Source organism: Nannospalax galili, unplaced genomic scaffold (genome assembly GCF_000622305.1).
Source record: "Nannospalax galili isolate Female #2095 unplaced genomic scaffold, S.galili_v1.0 scaffold886, whole genome shotgun sequence".
Lineage (NCBI taxonomy): Eukaryota > Metazoa > Chordata > Mammalia > Rodentia > Spalacidae > Nannospalax > Nannospalax galili.
In genome coordinates, this window is record NW_008355971.1 from 1,230,486 (window position 1) to 1,252,931 (window position 22,446).

The 22,446-nt window shown below is 53.7% G+C and overlaps 2 protein-coding genes across 13 annotated transcripts in view; one reads left to right on the forward strand and one right to left on the reverse strand.

Annotated features, from left to right (window-relative positions):
* Sipa1l3 (signal induced proliferation associated 1 like 3) overlaps positions 1–5,848 on the forward strand; it is a 257,269-nt gene extending 251,421 nt beyond the window's left edge. For all 5 annotated transcript variants that reach the window (XM_029556583.1, XM_029556584.1, XM_008853891.3 and 2 more), the window contains one exon: positions 3,915–5,848. In XM_029556583.1, the coding sequence (XP_029412443.1) occupies positions 3,915–4,058 (144 nt within the window). In that variant the 3' untranslated portion in view covers positions 4,059–5,848. The remainder of the gene's footprint in view (positions 1–3,914) is intronic.
* Positions 5,849–8,772: 2,924 nt separating this feature from the next.
* Positions 8,773–22,446, reverse strand: part of Dpf1 (double PHD fingers 1) — a 14,525-nt gene continuing 851 nt past the window's right edge. The window contains exons 1-13 of one of the 8 annotated variants that reach the window (XM_008853894.3): positions 18,255–18,292; positions 17,843–17,899; positions 16,686–16,846; positions 16,493–16,600; positions 14,972–15,099; positions 14,650–14,739; positions 13,308–13,386; positions 12,962–13,093; positions 12,112–12,162; positions 11,898–12,017; positions 10,627–10,739; positions 10,024–10,135; positions 8,779–9,868 (exon numbers count right to left, since the gene is read on the reverse strand). In XM_008853894.3, coding sequence (XP_008852116.3) covers positions 9,798–9,868; positions 10,024–10,135; positions 10,627–10,739; positions 11,898–12,017; positions 12,112–12,162; positions 12,962–13,093; positions 13,308–13,386; positions 14,650–14,739; positions 14,972–15,099; positions 16,493–16,600; positions 16,686–16,846; positions 17,843–17,899; positions 18,255–18,283 — 1,251 coding nt within the window. In that variant the 5' untranslated portion in view covers positions 18,284–18,292 and the 3' untranslated portion in view covers positions 8,779–9,797. Of the gene's footprint in view, positions 9,869–10,023; positions 10,136–10,626; positions 10,740–11,897; positions 12,018–12,111; positions 12,163–12,961; positions 13,094–13,307; positions 13,387–14,649; positions 14,740–14,971; positions 15,100–16,492; positions 16,601–16,685; positions 16,847–17,842; positions 17,900–18,251; positions 18,387–22,446 lie in introns of those variants that run through there. The other 7 variants (XM_008853896.1, XM_008853893.1, XM_029556594.1 and 4 more) reach the window with 7 other exon arrangements.

A 22,446-nucleotide genomic window follows, 5' to 3' on the forward strand; every position in this document is an offset into this window, starting at 1 on the left:
GGTTCTTTTCTCCTAGTCTATCTAAAGACTGTAACTTTCTCTTGATGTCAGGGGCTGCCTGGTTAATGAAAGCAAACATCACAGTTTGAACTGATTCCTCTGCTTCTGGGTCATATGGAGTGAACCTCTGGAAGGCATCTTGTAACCTCTCTAAGTATGAGGCTGGGCTCTCTTCAGACCCCTGTCTGACATCATAGACCTTAGACATATTGGTGGGTTTTTGAGCTGCCATTTTGAGACCCACTAACAGAGTCTGGTGGTAGACCAGGAGCCTCTCCTTACCTTCTGCCATGTTGTAGTCCCAGATGGGACAGCTAGGGGGAAAGCTGGCATTAATGATGCCTGGGTCTGTGGTAGGGTCCCCGGTGGGGCCCGGAACCAATTTCCAGGCTGCCTCCAGGATCCTGTTTTGCTCCTCAGTAGTGAACAGACACTCAGGAGCTGGTGGCAGTTGTCCCAGGTGGGCTGGTGCGTGAAGAGAACAGTTTCCAATAAGTTAATCAAGTCCCTGGGGTTTTCAGAGAAAGGTGCATTCTGTGAGCACCAATTGTAAAGATAACTGGTGGCAAAGGCCAGTAATGAAAGGGCTGATTGCTCTCTCCATCTGGGGGCCCCTCCAGCTGGAGGGGGAGGACAATGGTGTCAGGCTTGGGGGCCATCCCCCTCCGGCTCCGTGTGGCCTGTGCAGGTCCCTGTGGAGGCGATGGTGGCTCCTCAGGGTTAGGAGGCAGGGCCTGCACTTGTGCCATTGGTGGGGTGCCTGTCTGAGAGGAGTAGGGCGGGGGAAAGATGTCATTCTCCTCTGTGCCTCCCTGGAGAATGGGTTTCTCTTCCGCCTTTGGTCTGAGAGGGAGGACCTGCAGAGGTGGAGGGGGAGCAGTTGGATTAATCAGGGGAAGGAAGGACTTGACCCAGGCTGGGGGGCCATCAGGTTGTTTGATGAGGCCTCACCAGCTCATGATGTATGGGATCTGGTCCTGGTGGCCTGTCTGTGGGCGGAAGACGTGGTCCTCTACCCTGGAAATCAAACTCAGGTTAAGAGTCCCTTCAGGGGGCCATCCAACATTGAAGGAGGGCCAATCAACCAAACATAAAGTTGTCCATTTCTTTTTCTTTACATCTACACTATTGTTATGGGCAATCGTCTTAACGTCCTCCCAGTGGACTAGTGTAAGGTCTAGAGGGGAAGATGGGGTGTTGCCCATAGTATTTATCAGTCCTGTCTGTTTCGTCAACAAAGAAACTGGAACGAAGATCACAAGACACAAGAATGACAGAGGGCCCAGAATAAACTACCGCGGCTTTCAGATGGTCTGGACTCTCGGCCGTGTGGGTTCCCCGGCTCGATTATGCCAAAGACTGTATGGATAGGACGGGGGGGTCCCAACCGGGTCGGGCAAACAGACAGAGGGCCCAGAATAAACTACCGCGGCTTTCAGATGGTCTGGACTCTCGGCCGTGTGGGTTCCCCGGCTCGATTATGCCAAAGACTGTATGGATAGGACGTGCGTGTCCCAACAGGGTCGGGTCGCGAGGTTCTCTGAGGTTTCAGATGGACTAGTGTCCTGGTGGGGTGTCCGGTGAGGAACACCCGCCCCGACGAGGATGGGGACGTCTCCTGAATCCTCCAGGTCGCCTTGCTAGCATTCCAGTGACAAAAAACTGAGATCAGATGGCTGAGACCAAAGCGAAAGTATAGAGAAGATAGTCGGACAAACAGTTTTACAAAAACACCCGGCCAGTTGATCACAAACCTTTTGGGGTCGGTTCCTCTCGGGGGTCTCTGGGGGGAATCTTGGACGAGCCTCCAAATGTTATACCTCATTCACAGGACCCCAAGAAGACCACCGAGGATCCAACACACCAAAAATGCAAAAGCAAGGTTTATAGTTTATTCGGGCTTAAGCTCGGGCTCTCAGACTGCACCAATATAACGGACCCGTGCTGAGAGCCCCGGGTGGGGGAAGAAGGGGCTCTTTATAGGTTAAAAACAAAGAGAGGAGGGGAATAACAGTGTCACTTTGTAGTTGGTCCAAGAATCCTGTTCACCCCAACACACCTTTGAACTGATAGATTTTTTATTGGCGGGTGTTGTTTTCAGGGTTGTGGAATGTGCGGGCCATCTGTGTGATTAGGAGTCTTTATTTTTGACTGTTATCTGTGGGGACAGGAGTCTCCGTTTTTCCTTATAGGGCAGTTTTCATGCCCGGGCTTGCTTAATCTATAGTTTCCTGGAAGGGGGAGTGGATAGCAGGCCGGGGTCAGGGCATGCCAGGACATGTCTAGGCATATCTAAAGCAGCAGCCAAGCATTTTACAGTAGCTAAAAGAGCAATTAGTGGGGGTCTGGAGGGATTGGGGTGTAGTGGGTGAATGAAGAGGGTCTCAGGGTCCTACAATATAAATTACAGGACACTCATGCAGCAGAAGTCTGTAGCTAGTTAAAACAAGTTAGTCAAGCCTGGGAGCATCTATGTAACAAGCTAGGCATCCCACACATGCCTGTAACCCCTGCTCTGAGTCAGGGCCAAACATAGGTGGGTCACTGAAGCTTGCCAGATTGCAGCCTATCCAGGAATATAGAGCCCCAGATTTAGGGAGAGACCCTGCCTCAACAGAATGGCATGGTGTCTGTGTACACACACGCATACACTCACACATACACACATCAAATAAAAAGTAAAATTCAATAAACAACAGTACATCTATCCATTGACTAACATGCAAGATAAAGCCAATAACTTAAGTGAAAAATAGCCCAGGCTGCCTTGGTCCTCCTGACTCCTGAGTGCTGGGATTACAGTACACACCCCACAGCTGGGATCACAGCACACACCCCACAGCTGGGATTACAGTACATACCCCACAGCTGGGATCACAGTACACACCCCACAGCTGGGATCACAGTATACACCCTACAGCTGGGATCACAGCACACAGCCCACAGCTGGGATCACAGCACACGCCCCACAGCTGGGATCACAGTACACAGCCCACAGCTGGGATCACAGCACACACCCCACAGCTGGGATCACAGCACACGCCCCACAACTGGGATCACAGTACACGCCCCACAGCTGGGATCACAGTACACGCCCCACAGCTGGGATCACAGCACGCGCCCCACAGCTGCCACAATGACACTGAAAAAAAGATCCTAAGTGAAGGACGAGGTTGGAGTTGTATGTGAACAGGGTGTACAAGGATGAACAGAGACAAGAGGAGGTGTTATTGTTTAGATATTTGGGATAATTCAAAGCAAGAGACAGCGTTATTAAGGAATCAGGGACCCAGATTCAAATCCCCAGCCCACTACTTAACCTTGGCAATTCTGTCAGCCTTGGAAGAGATGAAGCCTACTCAGGCAGCCTTGGCTGTTTGGGACTTGGTGAACAGTAGGAAATAGGAGGATATCAACAGTGGGGGGTGGGATGAGGCGATCATAATGTCTGTCAAATGACTCCTTCAAGCTGTGAGTAGTGGTACATGCTGTGATCTGAGCACTGTGGAGGCTAGGCAAGAGGGTTACAAGTTTGAGGTCAGCCTAGGCTACACAATAAAACCCTGTCTCAAAAAAAAAGTTTTAAAAAATGATTCCAGCACTCGGGAGGCAGAGGCAGGGGCATCTCTGTGCGTTCGAGGCCAGCCTGGTCTACATAGGAAGTTCCAGGTCAGCTGGGGCTACAGGGAAACCCTGTCTCAAAAAAAAGACCAAAAAAAAAAAAAAATTCCATGTAAACATGTGGCTTAAGACTTTCACATATGGGACCTCAGGGGCCCTCTGATCCACCCCTGTCAGATTTGAGGTCAGTGTGCTCCTCTGGAGAGGTGGAGCTGGGATTTGAACCCCTGCAGCCAGAGCTCTGAAGCCCTAGCACTACCTAGAGCCTGACCCAACCATCTCTTGTCTCACAGGAGAAGCAGGACAAGGTGGTGCTGCAGTCAGAGGTGGCCAGCCTCCGGCAGAACAACCAGCGGCTGCAGGAGGAGTCTCAGGCCGCCAGTGAGCAGCTGCGCAAGTTTGCCGAACTCTTCAGCAGGGAGAAGAAGGAACTCTGAGCCTCCCGGCTGGCAGGCTATGAACTCCTGACTCCTCTCTCCTCTGTGGGCCCCTGATTGCAGGGGTGACAGGCCATCCAGCCATGGCCCCATACCCTCTGTCCCACAATCCTCTTTAGGTTTTTCAGAGCCCCAGGGGCTGTGAACCAGATCTGCCCCTGTCTCAGGCCCCTCTCTGCTACTCCCCATGGTCCTGCCATGAAACTTCTTCCTAGGACCCAGCTGCCTGGAGCTGTTAGTGGGAGGGGCCCGGGAGACCTGCACGAGAATCATGGCAAGAAATGAGCCCTTTCTTCCCCTCCTCCCTGACAGCCCAAGGCTCCTCTGTCCTCAGTGTGCCAGCTCCAAACAGCATGCACATCCCCCCCTTCATCCCCACCTCTCCACACAACAGCCAGGAGCACTTTCATAGACTTTAAATTATTTTCCTGGGGCCCCAAAATGGACATGAACCCCCAGCATCCAGATCCACTTCTTTGAGAGAGAAACCCTGTTTGTACAATCCAGACTGTTTATATGATCTTTTTCTATCAGTTCCTCTCCAGGGCCATGGCGGCCCACCTGGGCTTGGGGCCACAGGCCCCACTACCTTTGGGCTACTGATCTGGCTGGCTGTGGGCTCCTCCTCCTAGCACCGCTAGGCCCCCTCCTCCTGGCTCCAGAGGCCGCAGGAAGCCTGGGGACAGGGCTGAAGCAAAGCTGCCTTCACCTCCTGTCTGGTCCCCTTTTCTTTTGCAAGTTTCCCAGCCACTCTCACAGCCCCCAGCAACAGCCAGACACACTCACTGTGCTCCCTGGGGAGCACTCACCGTGCAACCCCCAGAGACACTGATTCTCTAAAGGCAATAAGGGGCAGTCAGTGTGCAACCACACTGTTCACCCAGGAAACACAAGTTCCTTTTTCTTCCTTCTTTAAAAACAAACAGAAAAGAATATATATATATATATTTATTTTTTCATGTAGAGTTGTGCCAGAACAAGTTTGGATGGCCACAGTCTGTGGATTCCCCAACCCCAGGGTCAAGGAGTGTTCCCATGGACTGGGGGTCAGTGGAGGGCCCAGAGGGATGTGGGGGCAGCAGACAGGGAGCAGTTGACAGCACGGGTTAGGTCCAGAGACACGGCCGGAGACCCTCCACCTTCATTTTGGACCCAGGACCCTCTTGGAAAGGGCTCTGAGACTACACACCACAGGCACTCCAGAGGTGCCAGACTAGAGGACAGGGCTGGAGAAGAGGGTGCCCATGGCTCCCTTTGACCCACCTCTGGCCCTGAGGAACCCTGGGTTGAGAGGGAACACACCTACTGTGTCCTCTACCCACTGTGGAGTGGTGGTGGTGGAGCAGGCCACCCAGTGTCCTCAGCCCTGGCCAGCTACTGTGACGTCCCTCCTTTCCTGACCCCCTTTCTGAAGGGTTCTCCAGCCCTGCCCATCCTCCTTTCCTCAGACCCCAAGCTGGAGCCTTTTCTTTCTTTTTTAATATGTCTCTCATATCTTCAGATCATTCTAATCATTTGGGGGACCTAATCATGTATATTGACAATTGTAAATTATAATTTTTGGTTTTGTTCTGTTATTTTTTAAAGAATTTCTGCAAAACAAATCTATTTAATTTGAAGCTGACGTTCTATCTGATGGCTGGAGATAGCAGACTTTTTTTCGTGTTGATTTGTTTCATTTGGATTTTTTTTATTCTTTATTGTCTTTTTCTTTTCTTCCCATCCCTGTCTTGAGATTTTCTGGCATGTTTCTGGAGGTTTCAAAGGAAATAAATGTTTCATAGAAATCATTGTGTGTTGTTCACTGGCTTGGGCAGCTGCCTGAAGTCAGAGTTGACTCTCTCCGCCTAAGCCCTCCTCCCAGACACAGACCACCACTCTTCTGCACTTCCAGAAACCAGCCTTGCAAACTTCTTTTCCTCAGAATCCAAACAACAGAAATCTGACCCTCTAGATTTTGATTTTTTTTTTAATCTTCTCTTATATAGTGGTTTTGCCTGCATTTATTAAGTGTATTATGTGCATGCTAGTGCCCACAGAAGCCAGAAGAGGGTGTCAGATCCCCTGGAACTGGAGTTAGGGATTGTTGTCAGCAGCCCTGTGTGTGCTAGGAACCGAACCCTTTATTCTCTGCAAGAGCAGCCAGTGTTCTTGAGCTGAGCTGTCTCTACAGCCCCCTGATCCTCCAGATTTATATGTGCATAAATTAAAAAGGGCTAGATCTTGAGAGCTAGCCTGGGAGCCTGGCCCGGCCTAGCCGTGGAAGTGTTCTGTTTTTAAAGGAGTAGTCTCCTTTGACAAGTGCTGTGGCCCTGGAACTCAGTATGTAGACCAGGCTGGCCTTGGTCTCACAGATATCCACCTGCCTCTGCCTTGGGAATACTAGGCTTAAAGGTGTGCACCACCAGGTCATGGCCCACATTTTACAATCCCAGAATTGTGGAGGTTGCAGCAGGAAGATCACCCAGAGCTCAAAGCCAACCTAGGCTCCATAGCAAGAACCTGTCTCTCAAAAATAGAAAAAAAGCCCATCGTGGTGGTACAAGTCTGTAATGTCAGCATTTGGGGGCTGGAGGAGCAGCATGAGTTCGGGGGTCATCCTCAGCTACAAAGCAAGCTTGAGGCCAGTCTAGGCTATATGAAACCCTGTCCCAAAAATAAAAGACAAATAGCCTTTAAAAGGAGATTGTAGTAAAGCCAGGGGCATCCTGATCTGTCTGTCTGCAATACACAAGTGAGGGCCCCATTCCCAGGGTTGTTGATGACCCCAGATCACACCAGCCCAGCCCAGCCCAGCCCTGGCTCCAGTGCATCTCCAGCCCTGCCCACTGGGGCTGTCCCTGCGCCTCTCCAACCCTCTATACTGTGGACTGTCCTCTGCCTTTGGTCCAAGGGGAGTGGGGGAGCCTGGGGGGACATGCTTAGTGTATGGGGAAGAACAGTGTGCCTTCCCCTCCAGGTCCCTGTGGCCTCAGCCAGGATCAGGTTCTGTAGAGGGGGCAGCTTGAAGGTTGACGCCCCAGTTCTGCATCTGGTCCAGATGTGGACATCTGCAGGTGGGCAGCACAAGGAGCAAACTGACTTCGGACTCTGAGAATTCCATCGGAGACTGCCAAGGACCTGCCTCTCATGGGAACTCTGGCCAGCCAACATGGGCCTCAGCCTCTCTCAACAGGGCTTGCCAGAGGTAGGATCTTTCTGGCCCCTCCTCACCTGAATAGCAGCCCTTCCATTTTTTTTTTCTCTGAGCTTAAATCTGACCCTCCCCCCACCTCTACCCCCACTCCTTAAAAAAAAAAAAAAATCTTCCAAAAGGAATAGGCCTGCATCCAACTGAGCATCAGCCCTTCCCATGGCTCCAGAACCTACTAGCTACCCAGACATCCTCCCTCTCCACCCTCCTCAGGGCCCCATCCTCCAGCCCTGCCTTCCCCCCACCAACCAGGGCCAAGTGTGTGGGGGGGAAACCTCAGAACAAACTGTTCTCACATCCTCTCCTGGCCCGGGAGACACACCATCATCTCCCAACACCCAACACGCATGCCAGGCCCCAATCTCGCCTGCTCTGCGCCCCGTCGTCCCATCCCCATCTTGCCCCAGTTTTTCCTTGCCTGTCTCAGCCCACCCCCACCTCTCCTCGGCCTCCCAGTCCATCACTATGGCCTCATAGAGCTATGGCCTCGTAGGGCTGGCACTCCAGATTTTTGTTGTTGTTTCCCACCACCACGTTTTGGGGGTTGGGGAGGTGATGTTTTTGTTTTTGAGATAGAGTCCCACTGTGTGTGTAGTCCAGGCTCATCTGGAACTCACCATCCTCCTGCCTCAGCCTCCAGCATGCTGGGATGACAGGCCACATGATGTGCCACCGTGCTCGATGGTGTCATCCCTTAAATTCTGTTGCCTTCCCCCCAAAATCCATTCCTCCCCCCTCATCTGTGTCTTTCGTGTCAAGACTTCACCTGTCCCTGGATCCTCACCTCCATTCCTTTTTCTCCCTTCCAACTTCAAATCTGCTTCTCTCTCCAAACCGCTGTGGACTTAGCCCTCCCCGATCTGGCCTGGGCATGGCTATTTTTTTTATTACTGTTACTTCCTGGACTGGCCCTCCATGCCCCCCCCCCAGCTCTTCCCTCTGAATTGTTGGGTCTCTTCATCTATGTATTTCCCTTCCTTTGTCCTTTTCCTCATTCAGTAAATTTGTGACCTCAGAATCTTTCTCATCAGTGCCCTGCTTCTCCCACACTCCCCACCCCACCCAACATCCCTCCTGTGATCCTTGTATTTTGTTTGATGTGTCTCCTGTCCTTCTTTTTGCCCACACCCAGGACAGGGGGCCCCAGGTGATAGGCAACCAGGCTGGGGTGCCATCTTCCCACCCCAGCCCAGGAGGGGGCTGCCTTCTGGTCTCTCCAGCCGTCCCTTCCCCCAAGCCCTCGCTCCCACCTCCCTCCTCAAGCTGCCTCCCGCTGCAGCTGCAGCAGCCCGTTGCCAGGGCAACCACAGCTGGCTGGGTGGGAGCCCCTCCACCCCATCCCCCTCTTCTCCTTTCCTGCAAGGCAGGGAGGAGCTGGGACAAAGCCAGAGGGAGGCGGGGGTGCGGGGGTGAGGAAGCCGTGAAGGTGGGGGATGCCCAGAGTGGCTTCTACCCCAGCAAGGCCCCCAGTTTCCCTTCTTGGTGACACCCCAAACCAGGCCACAGAAAGAGGCGGTCATAGGCAGAGGGGTCAGGCCCAGTTTAATACACGGAACAAGTTAATTCACAGCAGAGGCAGGCAATAAAGGAGACTCAGTGACGGGGGGTGCTCCTGGATTGAGGGGAGATTCCCCCAGACCCTCTACCTCCCCCACTTGCAGTCTCAATTTCCCTTTTTTTAAAAACCCGAACAACAAACACACACAACCACGAGAAACAACCACACCCCCCTCGTCACCCCCAAAATGGCCAGCGAGGGGGGCAGGGGCCAACCCGGCCTGGCCGGGTGGGAAGGGGGCTGGGAAGGAGAAATAAAATGAGTCCATTGCAATCTGTGCTTCTCTGAGCGGTCTGGGCTGCCCAACTCGCCCCACCGGCCTCCCCCAGCCAACCGCCCTAAGCCTGGCAGGCACTGGGTGGGCAGAGGGCAGGGCTGTCAGGGAGTGGCAGAAAGAGTTCAAAACCATGGTTCACATGCAGTATCCACGGTGGGCACCAGGAGGGGGTGAGGGGTGGGCACCATGCCCACCTGGCCTGGGTATGAGAGGAATGGTACCCACCTCAGGTGGGGAGCTGGGACAACTGCAACTCCAGAAACTGGGTGGGGAGGTGCCAGGCAGGAAACTGGCAAAGTCAGGTGCCCAGCAGACGCTCAGCAGTGCCCCTCCACCCAGCCAGGCCTTATAGGACTCTCTGTATATATTAATTTCTTCTTTTTTTTTTTAACTTTTTGTCTTTTTCTTTAGAAAAAGGCTCTGTCCGTACCCCAAGCTGGCATCCACTACCCCCCTATGCCCGCCCAGAGGCGGGGTATGGCTTTGAGGGGAGCAGAAACCTCCGGTGCCCATTTGCCAAGGGATGGAGAGGAAGGGCAAGAGGGGGGCCCTGGCTGGACCCACCCACCCACAGGGTGGCATTCCGCTTCAGAGGGAGGGCGCCTGAGCCCCTGTGGGCTTCGCCCTCTCCCTCCCAGTGGAAGAGTGAGGCGCTCCGAGAGGCAGAAGGACAAAGCACCACCCGAAGGTCCTCGGAAAGCTGAGCCAGGCCTAGGTGAGAGTAATGTAGGCAGAGGCCTTTTCTTTCAAGTGCCGAAGGCATAGGTGACAACTCCAGCTCCCTGCGGGGGCAGCCACAAAATGGAATTAGACTCAAGCCGAAGAAGAGCTCCCCACCTCCCGTCCTTCCATCCCCACTCAGAACACATGATCTCTTCCACCAGGAAGGCAATGTTCCAACCCACCCGCCCCATGTCTCGCCCACCTCTTCCCTCACCTTCTGGGGGCTCCGCCATAGGGGGGCTCAGGCAGTACATGTGGTAACCCCGATCGCAGTCGTCACAGAATAGCAGCTGGTCCTGGGGGGTGAGACCCGCCCAGCTGGCACCCTGGGGGCACGGGTACCAGAAACCGGGGTGGGGGGCTGGGGCAGGGGCTAGGTCCCAGGGGCCTTTCTGAGAGAGCTGGTTCAGGGATCTGCACTGTAGAATGCTCAAGCCAGGTAGACAGCCTCAAGGACTGTCAACTCAGAATGTGGACTGCATTTTATAACTATAGAACACTGAATGAGGAGCAATGAACGTGGGTTCGAATACCCCTGGCCCTACCATTTTCTCAGCTTGGGGACCTCAGGCAAGTCATTCTGCCTCTCTGAGTTTGGTGTCTTTGTGTAGTGGAAATAAGAGCACCAGCCTCAGAGAGAGGCCTGGGAGGTGTCAGAGGGGTAAAACATAAAGGAGCTGGCTCAAATTAAGGACACACATTGCTATTAGTCACCCCCAGGGCTCTGGGCAGGGAAGGTTCTAGTCTTTATGGGCAAAAGTGGCTAAACCAGGCAGGTGACTGGGGACATGTCCAGGAAGTGGAGAAAGCCACTCACGTCATTCTCTGAGGTGCCACACAGGCTGCAGGATTTGCACTCAATGCATTGCCAGCGGTAGGTCCGTACAGCTGCAGTCATATTCACCGTGAACTGTAAACACGAGGGGTGTCCTGGGGGCCAAGGGACAGGGATCTGGTTAGGGAGCATCCTGCCCCTGGTGGCTACTGACCCCTGGGGAAGAAATGGCTCCATCCACCCCACTCCACACCCAACTCAGAGGTCAAGATGAACTGCATGTCCTGATCCCAACCCTGTGCCCTGACATCTGGAAACTGGACTTCGGACAAGCAGCGGTGTAGTGGCCACCACAGTCTCCTACTCAGCCACCATGGCAACCACACTCTGCTCCTCGGAATACCATGGCAACCGCATTCCATTACCCACAGTGCTGTGGCAACCACGTTCTACCACCCACAACACTGTGGCAACCACAGTCTGTTAAGCACCGTGCTGAGACGGCCACATTCCAATACCCAACATCAGGCCAGCCTGCCTGTCAGCCACAGCAACGTGGCAGCCACCTTCTCCCAGCCACAATGCTATGGCAACCGCTTCTACAACAGCTCCCCACACCTTGGTTCCATGCAGCCAACCAAGGGCCAGTCCACACAGGGCACCAGCAACCAAACTGTCACTAAACAATACTTGAAATGTCAGCCTGTTAGTCATCCCCATGCACCAGTGCAGAGACACCTGCAGTCACTGTCCATAGAGCCTCACAGCCATAGCCATTGCCCACACTGCACAACAGCCACTGCCCACAATACTCAGTACCCACAACCACAGCCCATAGTGCTGCAACCACCACATTCCATTATATTAAACTGCCAAGATATTTCACCATACCATAACAACCACAATTCATTACCCACACTGCTAAAGTGACCAATCTACTACCCATGAGGCTGCCATGGAAAACCACATTGTAAAGCCACAATTCTACAGCAAGCAACCCTGTTATCCACAGCACTCAGGTGGTACAATCCATTACTCCCATACCTTAGTCCGCTACCCACAATGCCCCTCTAACGTCTCTAGATTCTTGATGCCAGGAAAGCAGAAAGCCACAACACCTCATACTATTCCCAACATGCCAGCAAGCCCACTCAGGTCCCCACAGTCCCGAGCAACTGAGGGCAGCTCCAAGGTTCTGCTAACCCTGGGACAGGCTGGGTACAGCCTTCACTCCCCTGCCTTCTGTCCCCCAGGTCTGGACTCTGTGCTGTCCTCTCCCCACATTCCCTAGGAACTTCTGGTAGGAGGGTCACCTGATCGCCCACAATCTGCACAGGAGATGAGGTCCTCGGGACACCCTGTCTTCTTGGAGCCCCCCAAGCAGAAGTCACAGTAGCCGTTGGGGATGACAGTGCCGTCTGGCGCCTTCTTGGCTGAAAAACAGCAGGCAGTGGTGGGCCTCAGGGCAGGTGAGGGCACCCCAGTAAAAGTTGCCATACAAGCAGGGGCAGAGGGAGGCATCCCTACCTGTGTGTTTCCTCTGTGCCTCGGGCACCCAGGCCAATTCTTTGTAAAACTCTGGGGGTGGGGGACAGAGAGAGGACCTCTCACCATAGGCAAGACTCCACCTGTCCCCAGCCTCAGCCCCAGGGGAGGACCCTAGGCAGAGGCACTGGGGAGGTGGGGAGAGAGTGCTGCCCCTAGTTGTGTCCAGTAGTAAAAAAGCTGTGGAAGGGGAGGGAAATAATTCTCTCTGGAACCCCAACTCTTGGGATGACTATATGTTCTTTTTATTGGGTAAAAACATGAGATGTATAGCCTTGGCAAGAGCCCCTGCCTGCCTTCATATCACATGGTTGCAGGGCAACCAGACCCAAGTCAGCTTCCTTAGGTCAAAATTCAGTGGTTGCTATAAGCCTGGACGCTGTGAATCTCACTCTGAAAGATGGGTGGAGCACAGCTCCCTTCCCCCATGGCTCAGCTGTCGTGGCATGGGATGGGCGTGGGTGGGTGTCAAGGACCACAGAGGCCGCTGACCTTGCCCCTGGACTCTACCACAGCAGACAAGGAAGAAAAGGAGGCCCCGGGGTGGGGGGGAGTCATCTATCAACCCCCTACCCAAGCTCTAATTGAAACAATAAATCAGACCCAGAAATATTACGCCCGGGCAGGGAGTGAGGGAGAGATGGTTGGTTGTCATGGCAACTCCAGAGCCAGCATCCCTTTGGTCGGTGGGGGAGGAAACTGTTGAGCTGGAGATTTTCCAGAAATGCCTAATGTGCCCCCTTCACCTCCCCTTCCACAGCCACCACCAGATTCCACTGCCCCCACCTCACCCATGGGTGCCTCACCACCCAGCCCTGACCCTCAGCCTCACGTTTGTGGTTGTTTTTCCGGTGGAAGGGTAGGGCGTGGCGCTCTGCGTGCTCCTCCCCCTCCTCCTCGGCCAGGTGGGTGTGGGTGTAGTGGTAGCTGAGCCCAGGTCGGTTCTTATACCGCTTCCCACAGACTGGAGGGCGAGCAAGCGAGTGGCTGTCAGCCTCCTAGGCCACCTCTTCCACCCTGTCCTCCAGGATCACACCACCCGCTCTGACAAAGATCTGAGACCTCCCCTCACCCATGCCAGGACCGAGGACCCGAGGGAGAGCGAGGGGCCAGGGGAGTGTTTTGGTCCGTGGCTGGGTCCCACACACCCTCTCTCTCTCCCCCTCTGTAGAACTCACTATCACAGACATACGGCTTGTCTCGGTCCTCCAGGGAAGCGGTGTCCTGGCGTTTCCTGAGACCTCCGATGCCATATGCCTGGAGAGAGAGAGGTCAGGAGTAAGGACGCCGAAAGCCAGGAAAAGGGACCATCATTATTTGGGGTTTTTGAGTTGTTATTTTTTAATTTTTGTTTTGTTTCTTGAGACAGGGTCTCACTATGTAGCCCTGGCTGGACTGGAACTCTCTATGTAGATGAGACTGGCCTTGAACTCCCAGGGATCTTCCTTTACACATGGCTTCCTCATTTGGACTTGAGAGTCAAATTGCAAAAAAAAAAAAGTATTTTTCGGTGTTAGGGGCTCAGCTTAGTGGTGGAGCACTTGCCCCAATGTGAGGCTCTGGATTCTATCCCCAGCATCACAAAACAAATGATATTAAAATCTCCCCATTTGCCCAGCGTAGTGGTGCACATCTTTAATCCCAGCTCTTGGGAGGCAGAGATCTCTGTGAGTTTGAGGCCACTGATCTACACAATGAGTTTCAGGCCAGCTGGGGTTACATAGTGAGACCTGTCTCAAAATAAGAACAACAACAACAAAAACTTCCCACATAACTGGGCAAACTTCCTAGCTACAGACCCTTGAACCTTACTCAGTATAGCTATGAAGATAATTCTTCTTACTGCTTTTATTGTATTTCTACATTATTTATTTATTTTTATGTGTATGAATGTTTTGCCTGCATATATGTAACTGTATCTCATGCATGCAGTGCCCATGGAGGCCAGAAGAGGTCGTCAGATCCCCTAGACCTGGAGTTACAGATGGTTGTTAGCAGCCATGTAGATGCTGGGAACCGAACATGGGTTCTCTGCAAGAGCAGGCAGTGCTTCCAACCACTAAGCCATCTTTCCAGGCTCTGTTTTTAATGGATTTTCTGTTTGCTTATTTTTTCTTTGTTGTTGCTGTTTGCTTGGTTGGTTGGTTTGAGATCTTTTATTTGTTTTTAGACAAGATCTCTATGTAGTTCAGACTGACTTGGAACTCATTATGTAGCCATGGCTAGTCTCAAACTCATGGCAATCCTCCTGCCTCAGCCTCCCAAGTGCTAGGATTACAGATGTGGGCTACCACGCCCTGCTCTGAAAACAGCTCTGATCCACTGTGGAAACTCCATTTTGCAAATGTTTGATCCACTGAGTTTAGGTTTCCTCAGCCATAAAATAGGTCTAAAACCCCTATTCCTTCACATAGCTCTGTGAATTAAATGAGGTCAGATTCCTGCCAGGGAGTGATGGCTGCTCATGCTCAGTACATGAGACCTGAAACGAGGAGGTGAGGAGACGCTTCCTGCAGATACCTTTCCTTTGGCCCTGTTCTTCCTCCTGGGAATGTCTTCCTCCATGTCTTCCACCTCGAGATCATGCGAAAACTCCAGCAACTGCTGTTTCTGGGCCCAGGAGAAGGGAGATTGGGGGTCAAGAAGGTGGGGGCTCTGATGTACTGTAGACAGGAAGTGGGAGGGCCAGGCAGGGAGCCTTCCACCAGCACAGGTGTTCTGGGAGAATGAAGATGTGGGGCACCCAGAGGCCCTAAGGGACCAGGGGAGGTTTCAGAGCAGGAAGGCAAAGTGGCGACAGGTAGCAGGGTGACAAGGGGATCTGCAGCAGGGGGTGTCTTACCTGACAGTCCATAATAGTCTCCTCCTCCTTCAACTCCACTTTCTTCTCTCCAGTCTCAGCACACAGCAGAGCCTCAAGGACCGGCCCTTCTGGGAGGCCACCCTCCTTCTTCAGGGGTGCCTCACAATCTAAGGACAGTCCATTGGGGGGAGGGTCAATTGAGGAGGCTGTCCTCAAACTGCCCAGGTTGAGAGTAGTAGGACATGCTCCTTGTGGAGGGAACAGGCTTTCCCACACTCAGCCAGCAACAGATGCAAAGATTCAACTGTAAGCCCTGGAAAGCAGGCCCAGACCCTGGGGAGACACAGCCACACCCTTAGATCCACTAGGACACACTCTGGAGAAGACTTGATCAGATCCACCCAAAACCCTCAAGAACAACACAGACCATCATCACACACCAGACCCTCAGAAATACCTATGTAGTAGAATCCCTGCCAGACCTTCAGATACACCCAAACAGGGGTAGATAGATCCTGGGATAGGCTACACACAGACATGCACAGGGGCAGGCAGATAGATCGTCTGCCACAGTTAGACACTCAAAGGGAGCAACACAACCAGACCCTTAAAGAGATAAAGCTAAACCCTTGGATACATCCACAGATACTCAGGACATACTCAGACCCACAGATAAATCAGGATGCCCATGGGGAAGACACAGGTAGGCCCTGGACGCATGCAGGTATCCTCAGGGAGAAGCATTCAAGTGCACTCACAAGCATACACAGAAAGGCACAGGCAGTTCACTGAGACGGTCCAATACACACAGGAAAAGACAGCCAGCTAAGTACTCTAATACTCCCGGTAAAGCAGACTTTCACACACACTGGCACAAAGAAAACAGCCAGTGTCTGAGTTCACTGAATACATTCCTACTAAATCCAGTCAGTCTATGGACTAGCACACACATGAAGAAACATACCTAACAAACATAGACATGAACAGCATGTCCTCTAGACACAGCACAACATCAAGACCCCCACAGGAAGAGATGGTTGGATGCCCTGATGTTGCAACATGTGCCAAAAGACCTGACTCCTCACAGATGACCAGGCGCACACAAGGAGAAACATACTTTCTTTGGAAACACCTAGGAGACAGACGTTCTAATACAATGGGCTACAGACAGAGTTACAACCAGACACCCCAACATTTCCAAACACACAAGGAAATAGACACCTTTATGAACCTATGGAAAAATATAGAGCCAGACACCAGTACCTCACTGGGGAGGCGATAGAGTCAGATGTGACCACCTAGACAGATAATATGTCCTCGGTACATCTGGGCACCTCGACCTACATAGCAGGTACCACCGGAGGCACAGTAACTCAAAGAAAGCTGTAGAATCTCTGGAATACCCCCCAAGACATTCCTTGAGGACTGGAGGGGGGTAAGATACCCTGCCATGGTGATACTTGGGAATATAAAGGTGATGCTGAGACACACAGCAATGGGGCTGGGAACACTGACGGGGGCCACAGCTGGCGAGGAGTTGGGGGACCCGGGTCCACCCACCGATCTTGTACTCGCAGGGCCTCAGCCTGGGATCCTCTAGGATGTTGAGTCTCCGTTTCTTCCTCCAACAACGCGCAGGGTAAGTGTAGATCTGTCCAGGGGCCAAACCTGAAGTGAGAAAGGCCGTGAGAAGGTGACCCAGGGATGCAGGGGCCCGGCCCGGCCCGCCCCGCCCCGCCCTCGCGGCGCGTACCCGGCCCGCGGTGGGTCTTCTCCATCCAGATGTAGCAGTTGTTCTGGGCCACGCCGGTCTGCGAGTCCAGGAACGGCAGGCGCAGGCTGCGCTCGGCGCACAGGCGCGCGTTGTAGCTGCGGCAGTGCTCGATGGCCTCCCGGTAGAAGTCCTCCCCTAGGCTGCCGGGCGGGCGAGCAGCGGGCGGGAGGCTGTCAGCAAGGGCTGGTGCCGGCCGGCCCTGCACCCTCCCCCGGCCGCCTGCTCCGGCTGGTCAGCAGAGGGCCGGCCAGTCCTTCCATCCTCCCCTCACCCTTCTTCTCCCACATGGGGCAGGATGGTGGCGGGGAGGCTCCAAGCTGGGACTAGATCAGGCCTCCAGTTAAGGAGTGCTCATTTACAATATAGAAACAGACCCAAAACACACCGGGACCCATCCACACATGAACGTGTCCAAACACACAACACAAACAAATCGCACATGGCCACACAAGATTCACACACAAAGAGAAACATACCCCAATATTCACAAAGGAGAAACAGACAAATCTCTGTCTTTCTCTCTCTCTCTCACACACACACACATGCACTCACACACACAAATGTTTCTTGGAAAACAAAAATAACTCAAGTTACACAGTGTACAAACAGACTGTAGAACTACCTATGCACATATCCAAAGATATACAATATAAACAAATTACCCACAAAGACCCACAACATGGAAACATACCAGACACACTCATCCAAACATACACACACACACACACACACACACACACACACACACACGGTTACACAAATGTCAAAAGACAGGACTCTAGAAACAAATTCCATATGCGTTTGAACATGTATCCAAAGACCCACGTTGGACAAACTGCATATGCTTATGTCCAAAACACACAGTACAAAGAAATCACACAGATTCACACAGGTACACGCACACATTCACAAAGGGGCAAATCAGAAACCTGTATTTAAAGTACATTCCCATATACATCTATAAAACAGGAACAGTCAGGTGTGCCCATACACAAAAATTTAGACAGACATATATGCACACCTACATAGCCAAAGTCACAGAACATAAATGATGCAGTTTCAGCAGACATGTGCATACACTCCCAGACCCGAATAGCCCAAGAGAGGTAGTGCAGGATAAAAGATTTTATACATACCCACACACATCCAGAAAACAAAAAGCAGAGAACAAGTCGCACCACACACGCCACATCCTAAGACAAAGGTAGCGTGGATTCCATTCCAGTGTGTACCAAGGCCCCTACAACCTCAAGCCATTTCACCCTCTCCCAAACCCTGGCATCTCCGGGTGGGGACATGACCCCCTTCTCCTGGGAGACTTCCCCTCCTGGTCCTCCACCCCTGCAGGAACAGCGCGTCGGACACCATTCTTGCCAGAGACACAGTCACACACATTCGCACCGCCGCCGCACACGGTGACAGCCCCCTGACACCCCACCAGTCCCACTCCCAGCCCACACACACACACACACACACACACACACACACACGCCCGCCCGCGCAGACCCGCCCGCTCGCACTCCCCCGCCTCGAGCCCGCCCGCACCACCTCAGGGGGCTGGGGATGACCGTGGCCATCTTGCTCCCCGGGTCCTGCCCCCAGCAGGTCCCCGCCGGGTCGGTCCTCCCAGCGGTCGGGCGGGCGCTGAGGCCGCCCATCCATTCATTCCCGGGGGGGCGGGAGCACGCGGATCTTAGCCAATCAGGATGGTGGGGCGGGCCGTCCAGGCCATGCTGGGAGTGGTAGTCCCAGGCGGGTGTGCGGACCCCGGGGGGCGGGCGGGGGGGGAGCGGAATGAACGAGCATGCAGTCATTCACACACGCTCACTCACACGCACATCCTAGCTCCACGTGCACAGACGCATGCACGCACACACTCGCACATGGCCGCTTACACAGTCACGCTACACGCGCAGCCCCCCACACCCCTCCACTCACCTTCATGCACGCCCAGCTACACGCGCGCAGACCTAGCAAGTGCCCACCCGGCGGTGTTACTAACATGCCACCCCTCCCCTCAGGCTTTCCTATCTCTAGAGAACCGATGTCCCAGGGCTGTCTCTCGCGGTCACCCCAGTCCACTGCTCCCTGGGACAGGTGAGAAACTGCAGCCGTCCCTGCTGGGCTCAAATCCTTGCGGATATATGACTCTGGCCAATGACAACCTTTCTGGGCCTGTCTTCTCGCCTACAATAAGGATAATGTTTCATCGGATTGGGGATTAGATGAGTAAACAGTAAGTAGATGGTTTGGTTTGGTTTGGTTTGGCTTGGTTTGGTTTTAGCAACAGTGTCTCGCTGTGTAGCCCAAGTCGGCCTCAAACTTCTATCCTCCTCTGCATCTCAAGTGCTGGGATCAAAGGTGTGTAACCCACACCCAGCTCCTGTAAAGTGTTTTCAAAGATGCCTAGCAGGGGTTCAGTTCACTGGTCAAGAAGTGTTTGAGAGCCCATGGGGTTCGGTCCCAGCCCCAAATGAATAAACAGTACCAGGCAGGTACTGACTGTCATTTATTCTACAGAGAAGATTCCTAAAAAGAGGCTCTGATATGTACTTAGAAAGAATGATGTCTGCTCTAGTAGATAGATGGTCAACAGATGTTTGAGTGAATCCTCAACATCCACCATGTGCTTAACACAATTCTCTTCAGACTGAACTATATATTATCCCATTTTTCAGATGAGGAATCTGAGGCCTTGAGAGGTAATCTTACATGCTCTCAGCCCCTGACCACCGTTTGAAGATGGCACTGAAATATTCATGCACCCAGTCATGAAATATTCATCACCAAAGGGTAACCCTTTTCTCTCCCACTGTCACCCACAGATTCATCCCTGAGACCCCCAGAGAATGAGCTGAACTACCAAAACACACTCATCCAGTCTGCACACACACACACACATACACACACACACACACACACACACACACACAACACACACACAGACACAGACACACACACACACACACACACACCCAAACCCCGCCCTCCTGAGACAGCATTTTGATTTGAGTGGCTGCATGAATTAAGAGGCTAAGTGTTAACAAGAATACACTCTTGTCCAGCAGGGGGCACTCCACCCAATCCTTGTGAGGCACTCAAGGTTTCCCACGTTGTCCCTTCACACACACACATACACACACACCTCTAGATTTAGATCCCTTCCACAGATGCCACCACCCACCCACCGAAGCCATTCAAGGCCATCCAGACCCTTATAGTGGTCACCCCACCTTACCCATGATATCCCCTAGCCCCAGACCAATGTTCAGCTCAGAGGGTCCATTCACCTTCCCCCTCACCTCCACCACCACCTTCCAGATAGCCAACACACCCTCCTTCACTTGTCCCCACATCTTTACCTTTGTCCCCCCTCACACTCCTGCCCCAGCTCAGACAGTCTCACTTGAGAACAGATACCCTGCCACTCCTCAAAAGCCCAGGCTGCCCCAGGGAGAGGGTCTCCTCCCTTTCCCTACCCAGCACCATCACAGACCCCTCTTCTCACACTGTCTTCCGTGCTTGGCCTCCCAGTCCTTTCAGGTGCCCAAACAATCCTTCTGTCCCTGCACCCAGTGCCCTGTGTTATAATATTAATCAACATTTATACTATTAATATAGACTATTAATATTTTTGGTCAGGCTGTGTGCAAAGTGCTTTATAAGGATGGTCTCTTTAGAGAGGCCGGGTGTAAGCTAGAGAGACTGTCTCAAAAACAAAACCTAAAGAGCTGGGCATGGTGACACACACTTGTAATCCTAGTACTCAAAGGATAGAGGCAGGAGGATCAGGAGTTCAAGGCCAGCCTCAGCTACTTAAGTGAGTTTGAGGCCAGCTTGAGCTACATAAGACCCTATCTATAAACAAATAAATATATCCTAATAAATAGCCTCCTTAAGCCTCACTACTGCCACCATGAGGTACTAGGAACTATTCAATTGCCCAACTCACACACTGTAACACTGAGGCCCTGGTTTAATGGCTTCAAGCCAAGTATGAATTCAGGTAGACAGAACTGAAGCCTGAGCCCACCGGCTCTTCCTCCCAAGGGGACTTGGCTCTGGCATTCCTTAGGAGCAAGTGAGTCCACACTTTCAACCCCTCAACCCCCTGGAAAGTGACCAGAGAGAAAGATGCCCACCCCCCAGTGACTGACCTCCAAGGTTGCTGCCATGGGTACATCACACACACTTCCTCCATATCATTTCCTGGGGTCACACTGAGGCCCTAGACACCTGCAGACCCACCAACCCAGACTGGAATTCCAATCTCCACTAATTTGAGACTGTTCCCCTAATAGGACAGACCTCTATGTGTGCACAGGAGACTTAGGGTGAAAGGGAAGCATATCACCTCCCCCTTTCACACTGACCCAGACACCATACCGCCCCCCACCCCACCCTCTGCCCTGCCCCCAGAAAAGGCACACGTGTAGGCCCATGCCTATAAGCCCCCTGGCCCCAACTCTCATCATCCCCCTTCTCAGGAACCAGAAGCAGCTGGATGGGGTGGGGGTGGGGGTGGCTTTGATCCCTGTGTGGGTGGGTAGGGGGCGCACTCACCCCTCACCCCAGCACTCCATGCTCAAGGTCAAGGCACCAAGTGCAAGGGGTGAGGGGAAGGGGGAGGTCGCCCCAGCCTCTTTGTGCAGCGCTGCGGGCGCTCACCCTCCGCCTCCTCCAACGGGCGGGGCGGGGGGGGGGGAAGGGGAGTGCCTCGCTCTCCTGCCCTGAAAGAGGGCGGGAGCCGGTGCTCCTGACAGTCAGAGCCCGCTGTCATCACCTGGGAAAGGGGGGTAGGGGGTGTGGAGAGCGCCGGGACCGACAGTCCGGGATCCCGAGGAAGGACTAAGAGAGGGAGATGGAGGGGCCGGAGGGAGGGAGAAGAGAAGGCATCCGGGGGTAGCAAGGAGTCGGGAGGGGCTAGCCTCGGACCCAGACGTCTGGGTTCCCACCCACTGGGCCCAGCGGGAGGCTAGCACTCGGAGGAGAGTCACGGACAGGCAGAAAGGGAGGGAATCCCCGGAGAGGGAGGGCGCTCCAGCACCAGCTCCCCAGCACCGGTCCCCAAGGGAATGGGAGGTGCTCGCTTAGATGGGCATGGGCGGGGAGAGGGAGGGATGCCACAGTCCGAGCCGACCAAGACATCGGGACTTGTAGGTCCTGGAGACCCGGGGAGGAAAGAGAGAAAGCGGCAAGGACTCAAACCCCGACGGTCTCAGCACCCACCCTGCGACCACGCGCACTGTGGGGAGGGGAGGGAGGGTCCCCAGAGAAAGACCGGGAAAAAGAGAAAGGTGCTTTGATGAGGGGCAGGGGTGATGAGAACCATGGAGACCGAGGTCCAGACTTGGATGCCGGTGCCTCCTGCCCGCAGTCCGCAGGCCGGCATCCCCAAGACGCGGAGGAGCCGAGATGGAGGAGGAGAGGGAAGCCCCTACCCCCACTCTGGGTGGGGACACGGCCTCCGCCACCCCCTAGCCCGCGCCACATTCCTTCACTGACAGCGACAAAGAAGCGGTGCTCCCACGACCCGAGAAGGGCTCTGGTCCCTAACCCCACCGGGCGATGGGGGTGGTGGGGCCCCCAGGGTAGTGGGATACACCGGGGTCCCCATCCAAGTACCATCCGCGCACTGCGCCCCCCTCCCCAGCCCGGGGGAGGGCTGGGGAAGGAAGGGCTCCTGAGCGGGGGGGGGGTGTCCGGATGCGGGGGGACGGGGACGGCGGGGACACTCACG